Source organism: Gymnogyps californianus, chromosome 4, assembly GCF_018139145.2.
Source record: "Gymnogyps californianus isolate 813 chromosome 4, ASM1813914v2, whole genome shotgun sequence".
In the NCBI taxonomy this organism is placed as follows: Eukaryota; Metazoa; Chordata; class Aves; order Accipitriformes; family Cathartidae; genus Gymnogyps; species Gymnogyps californianus.
This window is the reverse complement of record NC_059474.1, coordinates 36867803-36891616: the sequence shown is the minus strand read 5'-3', so window position 1 is coordinate 36891616 and position 23814 is coordinate 36867803. Positions and strand designations below refer to the sequence as shown.

Sequence of the window (23814 nt, the reverse complement as noted above, 5' to 3'; positions counted from 1 at the left end):
CATTCTGTCAAAGGAGGTTTGGGGAGTCATTATTGGCAGTCTACATACGGGCTCCACCCTAACCAAGACACAAGAGACAAAACCAAGAGGATTAGCCGTGCTCTTATACAGCTGCAGTTCTCCAAGAAGGAGGATTCAGAGGGCTTTCTGGGGGGCACAGCAGAAGAGAGATTTGCAAGAGGCCTTCTGCAAAAATGCAGCTGGAGCACAGGGCATCTAAGTGCCCTCAGTGAGCTTCCCCGGCCCCTAAGTGCTCATGGAGATTGGTAGGTCTGGTCACTTGACGACAGCCCCAAAAGAAAAGGTGAGTGCTGGTTTTGCATAGGTGCAGCTCAGGAAATGTCCCTGCGGTGGGTATTTTCTCCACGGATTCCTTTCACCCAGCAATACCCAACTGACTGCTCGGGAAAGCTTTTTGCCTCACATACCTCAAACATTCAAGTTGCATTTCTATCATACATGTAAGCATTTCCTCCAATTGTATGAGTTCAGGTGCCATTTAAGGAAAACAAAGGAGGCACGCTTTCAACCAAGATAAAATACCCACTACCCAGCAATGTCAATGCATCATATTAACAAACTAGCTGGCACTGTTGATGGCTCTCCAGAACATCTTATCATGCAAATTAATCTCCTTGTAGTTTGGACAGATGAGGAGGAAAGAACTTTCAGAGATACCCATTCTGTGACAATCATCCAAATGTCTGTCTCCCTTGAACCTTCCTGGTTTGTTTTTCTCCTCCAGCTGTTATTAAGATGAATACTCCACTCATAGACAGAGTTGCAAACTGAGAAGGGGGAAGAATACCTCAGGACATTGTTCTTGAGACCTTACTCTAAAGTACTAAAAATCCAGAAAACACTTACCTCTGCATTTTCTTCATCGCTTGGAACGCTGTCGGTCGTTTCACTTTCTGTCAAACAAAACAGAAACAAAAATGAAACTCATGCTATTCTATCTACAGTAGCAAAATCTAGCTCAAGAGGCCTGATCCACTTCCAATAAGTGGAAGCAAACAGAGTCAAGCCAAACAACCAGAAAACAACGGAGGAACATGGACCCCCTGCCGCAGCAATAGCAATCCAAGGGCTATACAGCACAGCTGCATTGAACAACTGGGGTAGATTCACATGGTTATCACTGTTAACATGGCTATACCCTGGAAAAGACAGCAATGGAGAGGGAAGTAGTAGATTTGTGCTTTCTGGGCAGAGGGAAGAGCCTCCTGCAAGCTGGGGATGCCCGCTCTCCCTTGCCCTGTCTTGGCAGCTCCAGGCCTGGCAAGAGCAAAGTTGTCCAAATCCTTATTTTTATCTCCCTGCAAAACCAGCAACAAACTCCACCCCAGAGGAGATAAGTGTGTTTTTGTTTCATGAACTGTTATCTCAGTCTGCCGCCTCAAGGGCTTGTTGTCACTTCTGGCACTTTATTACTGTTGTTATACTTTTCTCTTGTTTCACTTGTGCCACTCGTGCCCAGCCCCCCCAGCCTACTTCTCAACCCTTCACCCACCACTCGAGCAAGCAGAAATGCTACTATCTCCAGCCCCATCACCTCCCCCTGCCACACACGGCCTCCCTCACCCCTTCAACCAGAGCACAAACACAGGGGTGCAGCTTCAGCAGGACAGCCATCCTCCTGCAGCTGCATCCCTCCCTTGCAGAAGAGCCTGAAAGCCAGGAATTTTGACTGTATTTTCAAGCCCACGTGTGTCTGAACACAGGCCTCCCAGTGTCTGAGGGTCAGGCTCCTGGCCCATGGGCTGGTTGAGAGTGCCGTGCCTCAGATACATGAGACAGGGCACAAACCCCTCTTTTCAGGACTGGTCTGCAGCGATGGTTGCTGCATCCAGCACAGCTGCCCAGTGCCCAGACCCTCACCCAGAAAAGCAGAGGCCTGGATTGCAGGTCCCCTTCAGCTCGTGGGGTTTTGAACCACTGTGTCGTGTTTCCTGGGAGGATAACCCTCGGTATTTATCGGGCTACCAACAGCATTTGGAAAAGGTCTTTCTCCAACCCCCCCACCAGGGCTGAGCAGATACGGCTCATCCACGCCCGAAGCCAACGGGAACACAGAAATTACAAGGCTGAAGGAACAATGTGATGAGTTACTGTAGCAGGCAAGGGAGTTCTCAAGTCCCAATTTCCACTCTCCACTCTGTGTTATGCATTTTAGCTCATGCAGACTGCTTTGCACAAGCCCTGCACCCCTGTGACCATAAACCACAATCCTGCCTTCCCAGAGAGCAACCTCGTGCTCTGCACTGGACATAACATGAGTGCTAAGGGTGCATGGACTGTGCCTCGTCGATCGTGCCTCTGCACGTCTTCAGAGAGACTGGCAGCACCTTGCCGCTCTCTCGAGGCTCGGCTAAGCATTAGGTTTAGGCAGAGGGCTGTAAACCAATGGTCTGAATTGCTCTTTCAGACCCCAGGATCTAAACTGCACCCAAAGTCCTTCTGAAGCAAGGAAGCAGGCAGCTCAGCTACTGCAGACTACTACTTCCAAAGCCAGCACCTTCCCTATGCCAGAGTCTCTGCCACAGTGTGCAGTAAGCAGAGGAGCAGTCTGAAACATTACATCTAACAGCGAAGCCCTGTGAAGTTAACACTCTGCAAGGCTTCTCATTCACTGGCCCAGGTAAAGAGAGATGTGCCAATGTGATTAAGCTGGCTAATTAAGCCATACTGGGGGGGAGGAGAGGCAGAAATTAATCTGTGCAAAGGAGAAATGGCCCTGGAGATAGAATCAATAGCAGGAATCCACATAAAGACAAGAAACAGATACTCCTTGACATGAAGAAACATGTGGCAACAAAAAAAGAGTGATGCAGCTGAAAAGGAATCCATCCTTGGTGTTTATACATAACAAAATGCTGAGCAAGAGAGAGCACTATAGTTAGCAAAGCCAGGGAAGCTAGCCACTCGGGCATGGAAAGTTAGAGAGGTTATTTCAATCAAGAAGGTTATTTGAATCAGTGTCAAACACAAGAGGAGGCTGACAACAGCCTCGGTACTAAAAAAAATGGATTTCATAGACGTCAGTGGAAATATGAGAAAACTCACAAGGGCCACTCATATCATTTGCCTGACTAACCTCAGAAAGGAACTAGAGGTGTTTTTGAAATAAAACAGATTTTTGTAGGACAGCTGATACCTCAGGCTACTTTTTTTTGTTGTTGTTTCAGAAGAGCTAAACTAACTGTTCCTGCACAGCTGTTACGGTCATACTCTTTCCTGCCATTCAGCAGTAGCACCTGACAGAGCAGGCAGCTCTACTCAGCAAACCCATGAGCACAGGACCAGGGCTCCTGTGGTTCTCCTGTACAGGTTTGTGTGGAGCAAGACCAAGCCAGAAATAGTCACAAGACTGCCCTACAAGTTTCAGGGTTCTAACAAACCACAGACCCCTGTCCTCACTCCTGCCTCAAGGGCAAACGCATGCTTTAAAAAACAAGAGGTTCATAGAACAATGCAGGCTGGAAGGGACCTCAGGAGGTCTATAGCCCAACCTCTTGCTCAAAGCAGGGCCAGCTACAGGACTGGATCAGGTTGCTTGGGGCCTTATCCAGTCAGGTCTTGAAAACTTCTGAGGATGGAGGCAGCACAACCTTTCTGGGCATCCTGCTCCACTGCCTGACTGTCCATGTGGTGAAAAAGGTGACATTTTTTCTAACATCCAGCTGGACCAAGTTCCCTTGCTTCCATTTATGCCTGCTGTTTCTCATCCTCCCACCACGCACTGCTGTGAAGAGCCTGGCTCTGACTTCTCAATAACATCCCTGCAGGTAGGGGCAGGCTGCTATGAGGTCCTCAAAAGCATCTCTTCTCCAGGCTGAACAAGCCCCAGTCCCTCAGTATCTCCTCAGAGAGTGAGTGCTCCAACCCTTGATCATCCTGGTAGCCCTTCCCTGCACTTGCTCCCGTTTGTTTTTATCTTTCTTGGACTGGGGGGCTCAAGATTGGACTCTATACTCCAGAAGTAGTGTAACTAGTTCTGAGTAGAGGGGGATAATCACCTCCCTAGACCTACTGGCCATGCTCCTGAAAGCTGGTGGCTTTCTCTGTGGCCAGGGTGCTCTGCTGTCTCACGTTCAGCTCACTGCCCACCTGCCTTTCTGCAGAGCTGCTCCCCATCCCATCAGCCCCAGCCTCCATTGCTGCAAAGGGCTCTCCCTTCCCAGGCACAGGACTTGGCATCTGTCCTTGCTGAATTTCGTAAGGTTTCTGCTGGCCCATTCCTGCAGTCTCTGCAGGTCTCTCTGGATCGTGGCGCTGCCCTCAAGCATATCGACTGGTGTCCCCTACTTTGTGTCACCTGTAAACTTTGGAAGTGTGTACTCCAACACCTCTTCTGCTCACTGATATATTAAATAGGACTTGTCCCAGGACAGACCCTTGCAGTACGCCACCTCTTACTGGCCTCTAGCTAGAGTAACCAGGATCATCAAGAGCTGCCTTGAGATGCATTCAAAAGCATGTCAGTGGCATGAAATCATCTCTGTGTTATCTGAGTTATGGGCTAGCAGGTCCTGGTATAAGTTAGGACAGCTGAAGGCCACTAAGATACTAAGACAACATGAGGGGATAGCAGAAGACTTCAGTCATGTCTCATTTTCCTTGTGCAGGCTTGTTGCATTGACTTTAGGGGAGGTAGCTCATGACTTGCTCATGTCAGGTTGGTTCTCCTGTCACCAGACCACCTTTCTCTATTGTCCCAGCCCAAGCAACCACCATGACTTCCAGACCAAGACAGTGACTTCTGTTTGCATTCCAAGAACTTAGGTCCTGTAGCTGAGGTTAAAAGAAACCATCACTGTCGTGTTCACAGAGATGGGAAAAGTTTTGCAAGAAGCATTTGGAAAGAGGACAAACGCTTCAAAGGCCCTGTCTCCCAGCTGCTAATAAGTTAAAGCACCCTCATCCCCCTGCCTTACGCTTTGCAAAGCCCTTCTAAATGCTTTGGCCATTACAGACTAAACACATTGGGAAGCATAATCATTTATCAACATGTGTGAGACTAACATTGGAGGCTATTCAAAACAACATCATACCATTCACCAGGACCCAAAGATAAAAATTGCTAAATACGTATTTTATAAAAATGTGTCTGGAAGTAATTTCAGCTTAATGAGTCAAAGGCAAAACCATGTGTAAAATAATAAATTGCATAGGGAACAATTAATACTTAAGTTTGCCTAAAAAGATGACATTTGTGTTTCTACCCAGTCTCCTGAGGCTTGCAAGTTAGCAACACGTTAAAAACGGAAGTACAGGTTGGATCTGAAACTTTTTCTACTTTCAAATGTGGCTTTGCCCTGCTTCCTACGGAAATAAGGCTTATATGATTGCATGGACTCTATATATGCCCACGTGTGCATCTGCGTCTGCTCTCCCCTAACAACTTCTGAACACGCTGTCAGACTTGGATAAGGGATAAATGAGTGCCAAAGACTCTTAACTTCCTACCAGTTTTATGAAAATAAGGGACCAGACAAAAAAAGAGAAACCATTAGCATCCTGACTCGGGGAAAAGCTTGTTATCTCACCCCTTTTTAGATATCAGAGTATCCAGCTGGGAGGCAGACGTTGGAAGCCAGACGTCCATAGCTCTGCTGCTTGCAGGACCACTTGTTATCAGTTGCCACATGGCTGTTCTAGTCTGCAGACTATTTGTAACAAGACAGATGAACTCCCCCAGGGCCCTCAGCTGCACTTCTGCATTATATACCGTTAGGGCAGCCCTTAGCACTTTGTGCCCACTGTGCTAGGCACTGAGGAAACATACAGCAGAGAAGACCTTTAATCTTCAGTAAGTCAGAGGGCAAGGGGGACACACTATATTTGCAGCACATCATTTGTACCACTGAAAATGCCCCTCTAATAAAAGATGAAAAGACCTCTCTGCATTACATCTAAAAAGGTTCTTTTTCCATTAGTCACAGGCTAAAATCTGCAGCTTACATTTCCAACCTCAGATCTGCCAAGTTGTTTCCCAAGGTGAAATGAGTAGAGGACTGTGAGTTTTTGAGTTTCATTAAAAATGCAGAAGGCAGACGAATAGACATTTCTGGATCTTTACCAGCTACCCTGAACAGCCCCCCTTCCCCCAGTATATACCAAACATTTCCAAAACAAGAGCGTAAAGAAGTGTCAGGATGCTTACCTGCATAGGACGAGACAGGGGAGATCTGTAGGGGGTACAGCTGGCTCATGCTGAGGGGCTGTTCGTCGCTTTCTGTTGTCACCTCTACTACCTGGCAAACATCAGGAGGATTGGCAACTATCACCTGCTCCTCACTGCTGCCATCAAGGTGCGGCTGTCCTACAACTTGGGGTTAGAAATAAAAAACTGATTACTCATAACACCTCGACCCCGATGGATCTCTAAGAGCCTGTCCTTGGAGCCTGCCTGGTATTTGAGTGAGTCTTCAATACCGTCTCAGCCCTTTCTTCCATGCCCACCACCTGCTTTCAATGGCACTTCTAAAGGAAACCTGTGTGATTTATTTAGTTTCCATCACCTTCAGAGACTTTTTTTCCCCACTTGTGATGACTGAAAACGCCTAACTCTCCCCTGGCTCTCACACACAATGTCCTTGAGCCCTCCTTGACACACCAGCTGTCCAGAGGCTTTCCCAGGGAAGACCACAGCCACACTCCTCCTCCACCCAGAAATGCGGTCTCACCAGGACATACGGACCACAGCACTCTCTCCTAATCTGGGAAAGCGTCCTCCCCCAGCAAGCTGCCAGCATCCCTTGGCCTCTGGATGCTCTCATGTAAATTATGCACCAGAAGACCAGAACTGGCATGCAAAAAACTGGCCACATGGTCATGTAAAACATGGTGGGACTCTTGATTTATACATGACATGAATCTGTGAAAAATTTCTCCTCCAATTAGATGCTTATTCTCACTGATCCTTGCAATGCCATTGATGGTATGTAGAAAACCACAGTTGTATCTGTAGTCTGTAATCCCCATGGTCTGTGACAGAAAGCTACGGTCTGGTTAGTTATTAACAGAGGGTTTTCCTATTCCCCCAGGCACAGGTTATTTAATACCAAAGGAACATTATTTATTTCTACAAAGTGAAGGCACCATGGATGTTTTGCAAGTGTCCTGAAATGCTTTGCAGACATTAACTGTGCTACACCACACTCTTTTGAAACAGGGGAATAAACCGAGGTACCAAGAAGTTACCAAGCAAAGCAAAAGTATGGTGAAAGCCAGAATCTCACTTCTCTGGAGCTGCTTCAGACAATTCCCTCTGTCTTGTACAACTCCCCTATCAATCCCAGCAGTATGAGCACATGACAACTGCATTAATCCAACACAGAGCGGAAAGCCACTAGCTAAATCGGAAGAGCACACGGGGATGGAGCTGTCTCAGAGGATGGCTAACCTGAATCCACAGCTGTCCAAAAGAAAGGGAAGGACTATAGATATTCTTTCACTGGAACATAAACCTTCAAAAGGAACAATCTTCATACAGACAAATTTTGTACAAACACGGTGCTGTGTTGTTAGAAGTTCAGACAGTACAGTTTTTTCTAGACCCATGATGGGAAAAACATGTAGGCAATGAAACACAGTAGATCTTGAAATTTTTCTGTTACGTGACCTAAGTACTCTAATTATTAATTTTAAAAAAGGCAAAAGATAGCATCTATTCCTGGATGAACTACGATAAATATACATGAATGTACATGTATATAAACACAACCCATTCCTGCCTTCTGTCTTTAGACAAGGCTAGAACACAACTTTTTGAAAAAGAAAAGCGACAGGTTTTTCTCCCAGGGAAAAGCGGCATATCATTTTGCTTTGTGAAGTGCCAGGTAACCACTGGAAAATCTCCCAAACCCAGATGTGTGTTTTATGAGACAATTCCAGCATAAAGAAAATTGCATACATACTGGATAGTCTTTTTTTTTTAAAGTTGAATCACTACAATAACTACGATTTTGTTCCAGATATTTCGTTTCCACTGTATTTCACCTTTCCTGGTTCTGAAACAACCAGCTTTTTATTGAGTGGGGTGTGGGGGACAAGAGCACACACACACAGAGTTAATTTTTATCTGGGAGAAACCAATATTGTGCAACCCTATGAGGGTACGAGCAGGCCATCTGCACTATTTTATCTTTCTCCTCAATACCCGACGAATTCTTACCCACCCCGAGAGATAACTTGCACAGCAAAAATTACTGCTCACTTGGGCAATACGCCACAACTTTCCTGTGAGCTGCACGTATGTCAGAAATACTGCAGGTGCTGTTTGTCTTTCCTTCCCTCCAGCTGACTTCCCTCCTTTCTGCAGAACAGATCTATTTTACCCTTTTCCCCGTTTACATTAAAATCCTGCTTGCAGCCCTAAACAAGGACTTCTCTCTCCAGTCTGGATAAGCAGCACACTTCGCAGCCATTAATTAAACAACACTGGATGACAGTTACCCACCCGAGCCTTGCTGTCCTACCCCTGAAAATGGATTCTGTGAGTCCAGAGAAAAATGAAAGCCCTTAAGCTGCAAATTCAGTTCTGTTCCTCTGAACCTCTTGCTTGGTTTCCACAACAGACCTTTGACCATTCTTAGATGTTGATGTTGCCACTATGGGTCCTGTCCTGTAAATTACTGAGATCTTCTAAGGTGCAACATGCATTCATCTCATCATAAAATCAAACAGGAGTTCAGGATACACTGTACTGTAGAAAACTGAGACGTTTGCAGCAAAATTACTCTCTCTGATGTGAGTGGATTTTGGGGAACACTGGGTACATTCCAAAAACTGATGTTAATTGATCTCTGTTTGACTTTAAGACTGTAAAATAAAGCAAAAGTGTATGAAGCTTCTTCCCTGGGACTGCATATTGGCCTTGGGGTGCTTCAGACTTGTTTATGAGTCAGTCAGTAAAAAGTTCTCTGTAATAGTTGGAGCAAGAATCATGTTCTAACACTCTTACAAAGCAACAGCTGATTAAATGAACTGCCATAAAAAGAGGAAAACTACTCACAAACTCCTGAGCCACAGAAGTACTTGAGGGGAATGACTATGCAAAGCCCTGCGACCCAAGAAATGGGCATCAAAAATAGCCACTGCACATAATTTCTGCCATCTCGACAAGCAGAAGACTAACGTATCTTTCAAACACTTTTTCGTCATATATAAAAGTAGAATTCTAGACAAAATGGTATATGGGTCACATTTCTAGGAGCTCTCACTGAAGTGACAACCTCAGCCAAAAAAGAGCTGTCAAAAACCAGCCCTATTATTCTACCAAGAACCAATTATTCACATGCTGAGATGACAGCTAATTCCTAATGTACCAGTTTCTAAATGCAGTTTTTGCTGATCCTTGTTGTTAGCTCAGTGATGTTAAGAACTAACTCTGCTACTGAGGTGCCAGTAAAAAGAACCAAGTTCCTCCATTTCGTCTGCAGGTTTAAACTCCCAAATAAAACGGTACCCTACACAAACCTCTGCTTTGAGCAGTGGGAAATGGCCATCTGACTGCAGTTTAACTCCCACGTGACATTGGCTACAGACTCCTCATAGCTGAGGACTACCCTGTGGAGTAAGTTCACATCAGGAAAAGCCATCTGAGCATGTCTGCAAGTGCTTTACTCTCAGGGGAACCACCACACTGCCACAGTGCTGCCTGCTGTCTCTGCAAGGTGGTGGGGCTGACCTGCAACCAGGACCTTGCGTGGCTTGGGCTAGTGAAAAATGCTGATGGAAAGCTGAGTTTGGCAGAGTCAAAAGGGTTTTTGAAGTCACCTGTATGCTTAGCATATCAGAAAAGCATAGGAGTACTTACCTACAAAGTTCACTGTACTGTCAACTTCATTTTTTATACTGGAGGACAGGAAATAGTCAGAAGTGACATCATTTAGCCCATTAATCCCAAAAGATGATTCAACTGGCTCTTGCTAGAATGAAAACAGTACAGTTGGGTCAGGTTTGATTTATTTTAGGAGCCTGGACACAGTTCATCTCTTTGTTCTGAGATGGTAATAAATCATATCGCTTCTGCCTGCCATATACCCCCTGCTCTCTGCTAGACACGGTCTTAGAATGAATATTTTGGTTCTCTGAGAAGAAGCCAGAGTCTACTCCATTTCCAAATCTGCTTTGAAATGAAAGCTATTTTTAATTTTCAGATTTAGAGTGAACCTTCAGAGAGCAAGAAATTAGTGTGCTATTTACTACAAGAGATTAACATTTGGAACAAACAAGGAAGAAACATTGCTTTAAGACGGTACTCTATTTAATATTCATCCTCCTTCCCTTCCAAACATGCTCTATCTCTTAGTGCTCTCTGAAAGGAAGCCTTAGCTTCTGTACAGCAATTACTAAATTCTAGCCTTAATTTTTCTCTGCAGCAAGCCTGAAAGCAAATCAAAGTGTTTACACTAAATACAGCCTTTTAGATCACATCATAAACATTACCACAGGGCAATAGCGTTGGAAAAACACCACCTGTTCTACATAGACTGAGCTTTCCACAAGATGCATCTCTGTAGGTCTGGTACACTCAAGTGGGAATCTTAAAAACTCCCTTCAGAATAGACACCAAAAAGTTTAATTCCATAAACTCAGGATTTCTTTAAAAAGCTATGAACACATTCAAAGGATTATCTACAGGTCCAACCTCCTCCCTGGTATTGGCTCCCTTACGGGGTTATCAGTTACAAAGTCTAAAGTCTTCTGCTCTTACTCTGGGCTGGCCGTGCCAGCCCTGCAAGGGAAGTTCTACCTCGCTGCAGACCCAGAGACACCCACAGAGAGGTGCAGAGCTGCCAGTTGGATCTGATGCCACACCATGCTCATTGTCACTGCTCTAAAGCATTTCGGCAAGGGCAGGGCAAAGGTGAGCCTCAAGACTTGTGGTGCCAGCCCTTCACAGTACTAACCATATGAACTGTTATCACGGGGACAAAAAAATGGGGATAGTGTGACAGGTCTTTCCTGGATGCCACATGCTGTGACTGTGATCCACTCAAAAAGATCTGTCACTCCGACACAAGTCTGCACCTTCCCAGCCATTAAGTAAGGCAAACACGTACCCTGTTCCCAAGGCCCCTCTGCACATCAGAAGGGTGCAAAGTTAGTGATAATGGCGACTAGGTCTTTTATGAGCTGCACTGGTTGTGTCGACCCACAGGTCAAAGACCTGGAGAGCCGGAAAAGATAAAATTAGCTGCTATTGATCCACTGAGGATTACAACTGCAGAGACAGGTTATGGCTGCACACTGGAGACCTGAACCTCTGGTGTGCAATGCCCCAGCAAACACAACAGCCCCCATGGGAACGCTGCGCACGCAGCACCTTGCTCAGCTTTAGTGAGGCTTGGTTACAGAGAAGTTTATTTAGTAGCCCCTTTCGAGCTACAGAAACATATATGCATCTTGGAACTTGGGTGATGGTGCCAGATCCACAAAGGGACTTGGACACTGGCACAGTTGGTGTTAAATCACCTAAATTTTCAGTGCCCAGACCTCTAGCCTAAGTCTAATGTGCATCTAAATGCACGATGAAAGGCGTCACTTAGATTTAAAAAATGTCTCAACGGGGAGCTGCATGCATAGTCAAAAGGATACATCCAGGATAAGGCAGAAATTAAGCCTCAGGCAGGCAGTTCAGACCTTTGTTTCAAAGGAAAGAGCCTATTTTTATCTGGGCTACTCAGACACTTTCAGCTTCTTCCCATTGCTGAGAATTCATTTTTTAATGGAAAGACCTCGTTTGCCCAAAAGTCCAGTGGTAGGAGACCTATCTGCGAGATGAGAGACCTGCTCACAGCCCCGCCTTACCTAACACGGAGCAGGGATTTGATAAGGCCCAGGTCTCTCACATCCATGGGGACAAGCAGTGAGTGCCCTGAGCACTCTGCTCAAGCTCAGCAAGGTCTGGCAGGGCTCTTCACCCCCACCAGCAGTTGCTGTGGGTGCCCACAGGGTCCGGCAGTGGCAACAGCGGGGAGTTCAATGTGAGACTCTTGCTATGCTGAAGTCCCTTCGCAGATCTGCACTCAGATTCTCAGCTTCTCCCTCTGCTGATACTACCCCACTGCAGTTACGAGGCAGATCGTGCAGCAGCCTCCCACTCACCTCCACTGAAGAGAGGTTTTCAGGGTAACTGCAAGGCGTTCAATGCAAAACACGCAACTTGGATCTTGGGAATTCACATCACCGAGCAAAGCAATTATAAGCAGCTTTCAATGCTCAGAAATGTGCATTCGCATTAATTCACCCACCACCCTTCTCCGCTATTACAGCCTTCAACATTCAATAGTCAGTCTCACAGTAGCTGAGTGTGGAAGGAGCATCTATTTTAAAATCCAGGCATATCTGGAGGCCAGCTTGTGTATGCATTTGTCAGAATAAGGGGGAACAAACAGGAATACTACCTGGCCCCAGCTCAAAGCCTGCAAGAGCTAAGTGGCCATACCATAGTTGGTGGCTGGTGAGCTGTATGCTTATAGTAGGTATCGCTGGTAGGTGTATGTGCTGGAGGCACGGCCAACTCAGCTCACTGCTCCTGCATCGCCTGGCCTAAAGCTCCTGTGCAGCTCAGGGCAACTGAGCTGGAGGAAAGTGCTCCCAAAAGCTGCGAGCATCGCCCCACTGGCACCTGCTCCCAGGCATAACGCCCCATGTACTAATCTGCCAGGCATCACTGGGACTCCCTCAGCAACGACTATTTGTGAGACTAATCTTAATGGAGAGGACGAGATTGTTCAAGCACCTCTACAGCTTTTCAGGCATTTAATATTTTGACTAAAAGAAAGATTATGAAGGAGGGGAATGGCAAAGTGCTGCTGCCGGCTTTGGCAGGCATCACACGCTGCTCTGCTCTGACCAAAGGAGTTTACTGGCTCCCTCTGAACACAGGCTACCATCAGAGTCACGTTACAACAAGCACATGTGGCTGCGTAATCCAGATAGGATGGTTAAAAAGTGGTTCAAGACAATTTAAAAATCATAGTATTCTGACATGTAACTCCACAAGTCACAACCGCCTGGACAGTGTCTGCGTTCCAAACCCGATTCCAATGGAGGAGTTTTTCCAGGCCTCCGGGTTCACCTGGGCCAGAGCATCTCCTGGCCAGCAGGTGCAGAACCTGCGCCCAGGCGTGGGTGGCACAGCCCTTCACAGGCGAGCAGCAGGGGACCGAGCTGCCCTTCTGCTGCAGACACGGCTGCTACATGCAACCCAAGAACACCAAGAACACCAACTTTACTGAAGGCTGAAAGTCTGAAACCTTTGTGATTTGCTTTTTGAAAAAATCGAAGGTGGACCAAATCCTGCCAGTGTGTAATACTGACCACCTTGTAGAGGCGCTCAGCAGAAGCGCGAAAGCTAGGAAACACCATGCTTTGTAGGAAAAGCTAACATCAGTCTGGGTCCACGCTCTGAACGAACAAGCAGAAATCTTAGGCAGTGACTGAGGAGCTTTACTAACTGACAAAACGTGAGCAGAAGGTGCAGCTCTGACAGAACTTCTCCCCCTTGCCTAAACAAAAATGAATTTCCCATGCCTTATGCACAGAAATTAATTGCTCCAAAAGGTAGCTCTATTGTTCAGAAGCATTCCTTCCATAATTACTGTATTTCTACTTCCACAGACAAACAAATGGCAAATGTATTGCCGAGGCTGCCAGTTTTCCAACCTCCAGGCGTTGTAACACAAGGGCTGTGTCGACTGATGACGTCAGTCACGGCTCTAACAGCCTTCACGTTTTTAAAAAAAAAAAACCCAAACATCCCATTAACTGTAGCTACTTAACCAAACCACAAGCATGAGAGATTTGCAAATATCCACCACAATATACTATTGGGGCTATTAAAAAAATTTGCAATAGATTGTTTTCACAAGCTCTTGCACTATTGAACAGCCACTTCTTACCTTAATTTGTTTGAATTTGTCATCCTTCTCGGACTTCGTTTTTTTTCCTGCAACAACAGAAGGAAGATTTCTTAAAGTCCTGTGTGCCATGAGTTATCCTTCACACTTTCTATATTCACCAACAAATAGCCCCAAAACGTGCCTCAAAATGGCAGCACCTCCTAGGAAAGGGAGAACACATTTTGCTTAATTTTAAACCACCCTTAAGGCCTGGGCAGTCAAAAATTCACCTTGAACATTCTGGCTTTGTGTTTTGTTTTTAAAAGGGCTACAAAAAAGAACCATGATGGGAGCGAGGAAAGCAACCGCAGTCAAAAAAGCAAGGTGAAAAATCTGGAAGAGTGACAAACTAAGCAACAAGGCCTGTTAAAAAAAGAAGGAAGGGGGAGAAAAATACTCTTAAAGGGGGAAAAATAAATTAAAATATATGTCACGTTTGTGACACTCTCACTGTAGCTATAGGAAAAGGGAGATTGTTTGTTGATTTAACGTGAAAAGAGATCACAATAAACTTCAACAAATATTTTTGTAAATAGTTGCAACCTGGTGGGGGGAGGGAATATATATTATAATTCATGCAAAAGTGGTGTATGCAATCATGCTGGACTTGAGAATCCAGAAAACCACACAGCATATGACCCTCACAAAATGTCATGTGCCTTGGCAGACCCCAGTGTTGCTGCCCCTGCTCTGACCTGACGAGACCCTGATGTAGAAGTTCAGACTTGCTGGTGCAAGCTCAGCTCTACCCCACTGTTTGCACAGACGTGTCCCAGGAATTTCTTCCATCTCTACAAGATAGCACTGAGAATTAGAAATGTTTGCAGCCAAATTCTTTTGCTCTCACTCACATATACATTTAGCCACATGCCACGTAGGAAGGGCATGTAAGAATATATACAGGGCCCAAAATATGTCAGAATTTTATAGTAACTGGACTTGCTGAAGAATCCTCTTGTACTACAGCCCCCATCTCCAGAATCTCAGCTTTCACGATGAACTTTTCTAGTTCTTACAGCTATAAGAGGAATCTACCACAATGGGACAGGTTATGGTTCAGGGAAATATGCCTGAACATACGAAATACACCATTGACAAGAGACTGGAAACAGTTTCAAAGTAAATGTTCTACCTTTTGCAGATTGATCTCCCTTTCATAGTATGATTCTGCCCCAAAAATGCCGGAGTTCATAATTTCCAGTCACACTGACCTTAAACTGAAGATGTGCTGTTCACTTCTCAATTTAAGAAAATAGCAAACTGAGATACAGGTGAACTGAATTGGATTTTAGAGGAACACCGTGCATTTGGTTTTCAGGTTATCTTTTCATCCCAAAATTCTAGACACCAGAGGATACCAGAGGACTAAGGAAGCCATCGTTCTACTCCATAAACCAGTAATGAAGCCATAAGGAAGCCAATGAGCCATAAAGAAACCAATATTTCTACTCCATAAGAAACCAAATACTCATGAGATTGACCTGGTGGTTAGGTCCTCTCCTGTCAGGTGGGAGACCTGATCCCTAAATTTGGGGATTCAAACATAGTTTCCCATTTCACTATTATCATGCTGTGGGGGCTGTTTTTTCATGGCCTAGTATAGCTACATAACTAAGTGGTTTCACGGTTTAATGTTCTGAGCAGAGAGTGTACTGCTCCCACTCAGTTCAACAGAGCACCAGTTTATTTCTACCCTTGCTTGAAAAAAGATATCAAAATGTCTGCCACCGTATTCTGAATAAGTCCTACTGAGTTAAATGCGTTGACCTCTAATATCCCCCTCATCATCTTCCTTGACTGAAGGAGACCTGGGACTAGCATCTGAACACAACTCCATTGGCTTTAACAGAACTAACACAATTTACACGCGTCACCAGCTTGGGGGTATCACATCTCATTGATCCTCTCTCCAAGTGGCTTGTTCTCTTAACTGAATGCTTAACTGAATGTAGCCCATTTTTCATACAGCTGTTCCTAAGTTCTGGGGAACATCTGGATAAAAACGTCCAGCTTCACAGTAGAAGTAGAACCGGCACATTTTGTGGGCCCCAAAATAATAACAATGCCCGAAACACCATTTTCATGTTAGCAAGCTCTCTCCTCTACCTTTTTTGGAAGGTCTTTCAGATAACGGCAGCATCCGGTACACCCTGAAGGCATTGTTTCCTTTCTTTATACTTTTGTCCTTCACTTCTTCTATGTCAGGCAGGGAGTTCATAGCACAACGGAAGTTTGCCTTCCACGTCTTTGGATCGGGTTTATCTACTCCTGACTGGTATTTTCCTAAGCAAGAAAAGAAAGTTAGGCACACACGACACGCAACTGAAAACCTAAGGCAAATTAATAACAGTGTAGGTTAACTTCAAGGTATCAGCCTTCAGTTCCCATGACAAGCATTCAAACAATAGCTGAGGTTGCAAGAGAGTGTTGTGATCTCATTCCCATGCACGTTTCTAGAACACATGATGAACAGTTTCTGCTCAAGAAGGACCCAGGGCACTGCAGATCAGATGTGACTCCACAACAATGTGGAAAAGCTTGCACAGCATTTACCTTTATTATGTCTGGCTCAAATCCATAGAAAGGCATAAAAAGCCTAAGGGCCCAAGTCTACAAAGTGCTGAGTGTGCTCTGCTCCCGATAATGTTGAACCCAATCTTGTTAACATTTAAATCAATCAAGTTTTACTGTGTTCTTCAATGCAAATGAGTTATGGCGCTTCAATAAAGCTGGAGAGTATCACAGGCCTTGAAAAAAGCACTTAGTCTCCCAAAATCTAGAAACTTAAATTCACTCTTTGTGTTAGTAAAAGCAAAGACAAGAAAGAAGGAAAATATAACTTTAAAAGGGAAAACAATGTGAAAATCTGTCCGGCAGAAAGAGAGTTCCAATACCTGTGTGAATTGCCCAGTTTCTAAATAAGGGAGCATCTTTTTCAACATCCCACCCATGTCTTGCGGCATGCATCCAGGGAATCTGAAAAATCTTCTTCTCCTGGAAGGGAAAACAAACAGGAAATGCCAACACTGATTGGCTTGAGGGATCTTCTGATGACTTTAAGTCACTTTTTTAAAAGCACGGTTCCAGCATCCGCAAGTGTTTTGCTTCCTTCTAACCCAGTGCCGCTGTCACTGAACTCAATAGGAAAAATTCCACTGGCATCACTGAAAGCAGAATACAGCCCTAAGTATATGAAATACTCAGAAGCCCCTTCACGGACGATGAGCGTGGCAGCTTTCCAAGCTGACACATGGATAAAACACGCAGTGCTACACATTTCTAAACATTCAAATGAAGGCTAGCTTTGGCAGCACAGACACTTTTATGATTAGAAAAATTAGATATGAAACTAAACAACCACAGGAACTGAGCAAATGCAAGGGATTTAGAATTCAGCCAGTAAAACACTAGCATGGTGAAGGAAAGGGATCTCTCAAATTTATACGCCAAGCAAATGGACATATGAATATATCAACTGTAGACATCTCTCCAGTGGGGATAAAAAATACAAGCTACCCATGTGAAGGGTATCTTAGGCCAAAGAGAAGCGCATTCAAAGCAATCCAAAGGAAGGTGCTTCTTAAATTTTTTTTAACACACAACATGTAGTTAAACCAGGGCATGCCTTATGTGGTGGAAGTATAAACTGATTCCCAAAAGGATCAGAAAAACTCATGGAAGATATTATACTGGTGACTATTAAAGATGATTGTTTTGGGATGCAGCTCCAGCTCTGGGAGCCCAATGGCTTTCAGAGCTTGAACAGCATGTTTCCTATACTCCTTCCACAACCACTTAGCACACAGGATACTGGGCCAGATGGATGCTGGGTCAGATGTGTTTTTATGTCATACAACACGGGAATGAATTCCTATGTGCTGACCTACAGGGCTGCTTCAGAACTCTTCATGCTCATTTCTGCAAAGCCATACAAAAGGAGTTTGTTCCACAACACTTGTTTTTTCTCCCCTATTGGGGGGAATACATCTTATCTGGCTTCACATGCAGACATCTTGTGCTATAAACACTGCCACTACAGGTTTAGATCCACTTCTCAGTCTGTGAAGAGAAAAGCAGTTCCAGGGCAAAATGCACCCTCCTCCTGAGGTGGCCACCAGAGCTACGCCAACTGAACTGCACCCTAAAAGAGCCTATTCCTCTCCATTGACTATAAACAACTCTAGACAGGCAACTCTCATTTAAATGACTGCATTGTAGATGTCTGTGGTCAGGTGAGATGAATCCTTTGCCCTTTCCCCTTCCTCCAACAACCACTTTTCTTCCTTGTCTGTCTGGTTAATATTTCACTAATGTCAAGGTTAGGTTTATTTCCCTTCCTTTCCATGTGATCTTTTCTTTTTTGAGCCTGCGTTTTGTATCGTCCTTCAACTCTTGTCTTCAATCCTCTCTCTCATTTACATTCACTTGTTCGGAATTGCATTCTTCCCTTCTCACTTGGCTTCGTCTTTTCTTTAATTTGATGAAAGCACAGATTTAACACATTCCTCATTCCCCTTCAAGCCCTCACACTCTCATTCTTCCTCTTAATCTATTCCCATCCCTTCTCTCATGTTTCTTTTGCCTCCTTACTCTTCCCCCTCTATGTAGTTAAATCATCCTACAGAGGTGCTCTCCTCTTTCCCCAAGTAGAAGTAGTCTAAAGAAAGCCTCAACCCCACTATCCTGTGGTCCACAGCACTACTGTATTCATCAGAGTTAGAATAAGCTTCCTTGCCTTTACTCTCCCATAATGAACATGGAAAAAAATTCATACTTCCATGGAAAACAATTTCTATCAACAAGAATTTTAAGAATTGACCAGATTAAAAAGTCTACTCATGCTTGGTGATGGGGAGAGGTTTGAACAATGCTACACAGTGCTATGGAGGTTATACTATGGATTTCATATTCTGTGTGATAATTCAAAAAGTTCTATAGGAACTAGCAGACTGAACAAGACTCCAGACATAGCATCCTGTCATCATCAACCGTACTCACTGCTTCAAAGGAAAGTGCCAGGACACTCTCAACAGCAGTCTAAGTGTTCATTACAGTGTTTCTGTTCATTACAGAAAGTTCTTCCCAATCCCAGATGTCCTGAGCACACAGACTTATAGCAAATTATAATACAAATAACAAAATCACAGAAACCACATGTATTCTAATTTTATAATACACATATAATTTTACATACCTATATAGAAACTACAGATTTTCTCATCAACTATCAAGTATCTAATCTTCTCTGAAATGCCGCAAGATTGCTGGCTGCAGCAATACCATGTGGTTGTGTGTTCTGCTCTAGTTTACCTAGATGCTTTCTATTTAAATACTAATTTTTGATTTCACACATTATCAAACATTTACCTATAACCTTCTTCAGTCGATGCTTCATAATAATGACCTTAATAGGAAAAGGCTCATCAGTGCTTTCTTCTAGACCTGGAAAACCACGTGCTGTCTGATACAGCACTCCATCACTGGACATTTGTGTAGGAGTCTTGTGCTTCTATTAAAAAATTAGCCTCACCTAAAGTCAAAAGCACAACCCACAAAACTTTTGCAGCATAACAGGAATTGCTACCAAACTCCAGTGGGGACATCAAAAGGGAAAAGGTGTCACATTCTTAGAAATAGGCAGGAAGAGGAAAATAGTATCGAATGCTTGCAAGCCTAGTGTTGCAAAATGCTCCAAGCAGGTGAATGAGCATGAGATCACATAGTAGCCAGAAAGTCATAGGACAAATTCTAAATAGCAGCATCCATCTGGAGGGTAATACTCCAAGCATCCATCAAAGCAGCAGGTTGCCTCTCGACTCCTGTTACAGCTACTCTGAATGTTTCCACTCTAATTTCCTTTTCCAGATCCATGAGGGACACTGACCTCTCATTATCCCCCTCCTCACACCACCTCTGCCCTCTACTGAACTATGTAATTTCCTTCACACCTCCCAGTTTTGTCTCTTTGGGAAGGTAAAGAAATTCCCTTCCTCCCTCATGCCATTCAGCAGGATAATATTTTCACCAGGGAGGTACACAAATATTTATTTTTTAAGCCCTATAGAGAAGGGTCTGTTCTGGAGAGGAACACAAAGCAGGAGGTATAATGTGATCAACTGACAGTAGGGGAAGGAATTAGGTAAGTCAGCTGCACCTGATTCGTCATTTTTAACTGAGAGAGGTTTAATTCCTTTCTCAGTCCGGAAAAGTTCCCCAAGAAGAGACAGTCAATGACAAACCCTGAATGGTAATTGTTTCTTTAGTATTTAAATCTTATTTCCTTAAAAGCTGCACACACACACGAGTGCCATTCTCTTGCTAATCTGACCCACCTTCTTTTCTGTACTGTGAACTGTCCTTTGCCAAACTCTGATTAAAATATACAAATCCCAAAATCCTACAGCCTCCAGAGTCAATTCTGTGGGTACAGAACGGGCTATGATACATGACACTGTATCATTGATTCCATGCATGGCTTTGTTTATGGTCAGGATTTACAATAAAAATAGAAACATTTTTGGTTTAATGATTCATTGTTGGAATGAATGTTTAAACATTTTTAAACAGAAATGCTCAGAAGTGCAATTAGCTTGTTGAGCACAATAAAGGCAACCCAGAATGATGCCAGATCAGAGGGCAGAAGTGGGAAATCAGAGTTTAATAAACCTCAAGGCAGGCCATTTAGCCTGGTATCCTCTTTCTGGTAGGAGCCAGGGCTTTGTTTTAGAAAAAAAAAACATTTCAAAATACTTTATTTGTGAGACAAGCTTTGGTCAATATAGAATATGCTAAGTAAGGACACAATCTCCTACTGACTCTTGCATGCAAATAGTTTATGCCAGAAGCACAAGGCAGAAACCACTCTAACAACACGATCAGACGGCTGCAAACATTAAACAATACGACGTGCCTTGCAAACTGCCTTTATGGGCTGGTGGGCTGAACTTGGAAGAATGAAGCCCTTAGCACAGTGGCAGTGTTTTCACAGTGCAGAGCAAAGGAGGCAAGTACCTCCTTCCTGGGGTGTACCAAAAAAGGTCATGTGAACATAACCTACAGATGACAACATTCTATTTAAAAGTAATATGCTCACATCTGAAATACTGTGCCCTACTAAGTGCAGAGAAATTACTTCAGGATTGGGCAGGAATGCCCAGCAAAGGACAGCAGAGATGGACTGTCAGCAGGAGAGACCTGCCACCGAAGTAGAGATACTCAAGGAGAAGAATCCATAGGGACCTGAACGTGGGACTCAAAGACAACAGTAAAAACTGGTCTCTTCCTCCTCTTCAGTTGTGACCCCGTTATGCAAGAACAAGGACCTACTCAAATTCACAGGGCAGCTAACTAGGGAATGGATAAAGCAATATTTATTTACCCAGCCACAGCATGTGAGAGTCACTGATGCAGGAAGTTCCTGAGAAACAAAATTCGTAGCTGAAATTTAAAGGGCTCCTGATAATTTCATAGTCACGAGCATTTCTAGCTTTGAAAGCTGAAATAAAAAGCAGTAATCTTAATTGCCATTCTTCAGCTCTAAAAATGAACACCTGAGCACCACAACTACTACTACAGGGAGGATACCAGACTAACTGGGTTAGTGTCTTAACCAGAGTGGCAGCTCTGATGTTTCTGCACCTGATTTTGTGCATTTCCACCCATTTTGATAATTAGGTAGCCTCCGTAGCCAAAACTGCTTCACGCTTTTCAGTGCGGTGAATTACTCTCCGGCATACCGCAGAACGCATGCAATATTTCCAGGGTTTATTACTGTTCAAAGTCTCAAATACACTCCTTGGTTTTATTAAGCCAATTAAAAAAAATTCAAATTGGGCACTGACATTTTGGAGCCCACGCTTGTCCTCTCAATGTGTCTAGAGCTCTCAGCAAGAGCTCAGGACCAGGAATATCAGGTTTGGGTCTGGCAGGGGAAAAGTTACCCTGTTTTCTCCCAGGTTGAGAAGTATCAGACAAGTCACACAAGTCTGAAACAGGAGATCGTTGCTTCAACCCAAAGTCTAACACAGAATATAGCCTTCCACCTCAGGAGAGCATTTTGTTCACATCCCTCTGATGCTACTTGGTGAGCAATCTGTTCCCAGCTTAAAAAAAAAAAAACAACTAGCGGAGTCTCCAGAAGCACTCGCTCCAACAACAGAGAGTTGGAAAATGCTTTCAAAGGAGCCACAAATCCACCAGGCCAAAGCAGGGCGCCTCAGATCTGGCAGGCGAGACCGGAGGAACAGGTTCAGCAGGAAGCATTCAGCTTTGCCCTTCCTCCCCATGTCAGCCCTTTGAAAACCAGGAATGAGCTGATTTACCTATCCAAACCTCAGGCGCTGCCATAAAGTCCCTCTTCAGCACACATACACACGTGTGTGCATGCACCCCCCTTACCTTATTTAGCCATTTCAGCCCCGGTATCCTGTTAGAGTTGATTTGCTCTTCCAGCCAGGGGCGCATCCGCATCCTTTCGACAGGCATTGTCACCCACCCGGGAAGGAGCTGCAGGGAACAAGGGACAAGGTTACTTGTTTTCCAGCAGAACTCCCAGGTAGCTCCCCCATCTCTGCACGGTACAGACTTATTAAAGCTTTGCAGGCATCGAACAATTATAATAGTGACTTTGGATCTGTGCGGGAGCCTCCTCTAAGAGCAACTGAGATGATAAAGCCTTCCCTATGGCAGAAAACAGTCTTCTGGTACAGCTGGATTAGGAAAACCTTCACCTGAAGAAGACACATCATATTGGCAAAAGCTGGTCTGCTGATACAGGCGGGATACCAGAGGCCGCAAAGAAAAACAATTACGCTCCTGGAGACCTCTTTCTGGCCCACGTACCTGCATCTGCACAAGACCTTTTTTTGCCAAGAAAAAAAATGTAACCAAAAAAATTCACATACAGGAGGCATCACTGTACCAGCTAAAATGATGCACCTGCTAATGAGAGTGCTTTCAAATGGCTGTTTCTGTCCCATAAACTTGACCAAAATTATGAAAAACACATTTTACATCACAGCAATTTATCAGACCACTTTGGTTCTCGCTGAGTAGTTTGACTCCCTCCCTCCAGCTTTCTCTGATCAACCCAGTCACTGATTTTTTAGCTGTTATTTCACATTTTCATACTGCTTAGCTAGGAAGTGAGTGCTTTACAGCCCCCTCAGCTGCACCACGCCACATTATATTGTTAAGACTCAAACTGACTTCTTTTTTTTCCTCTCTCTCTCTCTCTCACACACACACGTGACCCTGATGCCACTTCCCTGTTTAGAGCTGTAAATTATTGACATAAGAGTCCAAAGTCTTGAACCCGAGGCAGAAAATTTTAAAAACATTAACCTATCTCAGGCACTGCTCTGAAAGCACCAACCAGCACTAGATGCAGATTAAAGCACCGCACTAAACTCCTGTTAAGCAGCCTGCAACCCATCATTTCCATGTTCAAGTACTTGCATTTAGGCTGCTTCTTCTCTCCCCCTCTGCACCAGGCTCAGCTCCTTCCTCTCTCCTTTGTTCTTCACATCTGTGTTCTCTGCATCATTCTTCTCTGCTCCGCTATTCTTGTCACCTTTGATCTTAAAAAAAAAAAAAAAAAAAAAAAAGAAAAAAAAATGAGTAGGCCACGTATTTGAAAGCACACAGCAATGACACAAATGTAAATGGGTTTGTTCTTGCTTCCTATGGGAGTACAGGCATCAGACAGACTAACAATTAGGCAGTACCAAGCCCACACCCAGCACAAGAGGAAGAAAAACGTTCAAAGTTTCCTCTCATTGCTCTGAGGACATGTATTTCCTGAAACTATAAGGAATTAAAACCTGAGTGCAACAATAAGGCTCTTTGATGTGTTCAGAGAACTTACCAGCAGCCATGCTCACACTAATCTCTTAGCAAA

The 23814-nt window shown here is 44.3% G+C and overlaps 1 protein-coding gene across 2 annotated transcripts in view; it reads right to left on the bottom strand.

The window, feature by feature from the left end:
- The window catches only part of IRF2 (interferon regulatory factor 2), a 43704-nt gene that overhangs the window by 1896 nt on the left and 17994 nt on the right, over positions 1-23814 (bottom strand). Inside the window, exons 2-9 of one of the 2 annotated variants that reach the window (XM_050895636.1) lie at positions 23369-23494; positions 22314-22421; positions 16811-16910; positions 16023-16199; positions 13917-13963; positions 9824-9935; positions 6167-6331; positions 868-914 (exon numbers count right to left, since the gene is read on the bottom strand). In XM_050895636.1, coding sequence (XP_050751593.1) covers positions 868-914; positions 6167-6331; positions 9824-9935; positions 13917-13963; positions 16023-16199; positions 16811-16910; positions 22314-22421; positions 23369-23374 — 762 coding nt within the window. In that variant the 5' untranslated portion in view covers positions 23375-23494. The remainder of the gene's footprint in view (positions 1-867; positions 915-6166; positions 6332-9823; positions 9936-13916; positions 13964-16022; positions 16200-16810; positions 16911-22313; positions 22422-23368; positions 23495-23814) is intronic. The other variant, XM_050895637.1, reaches the window with a different exon arrangement.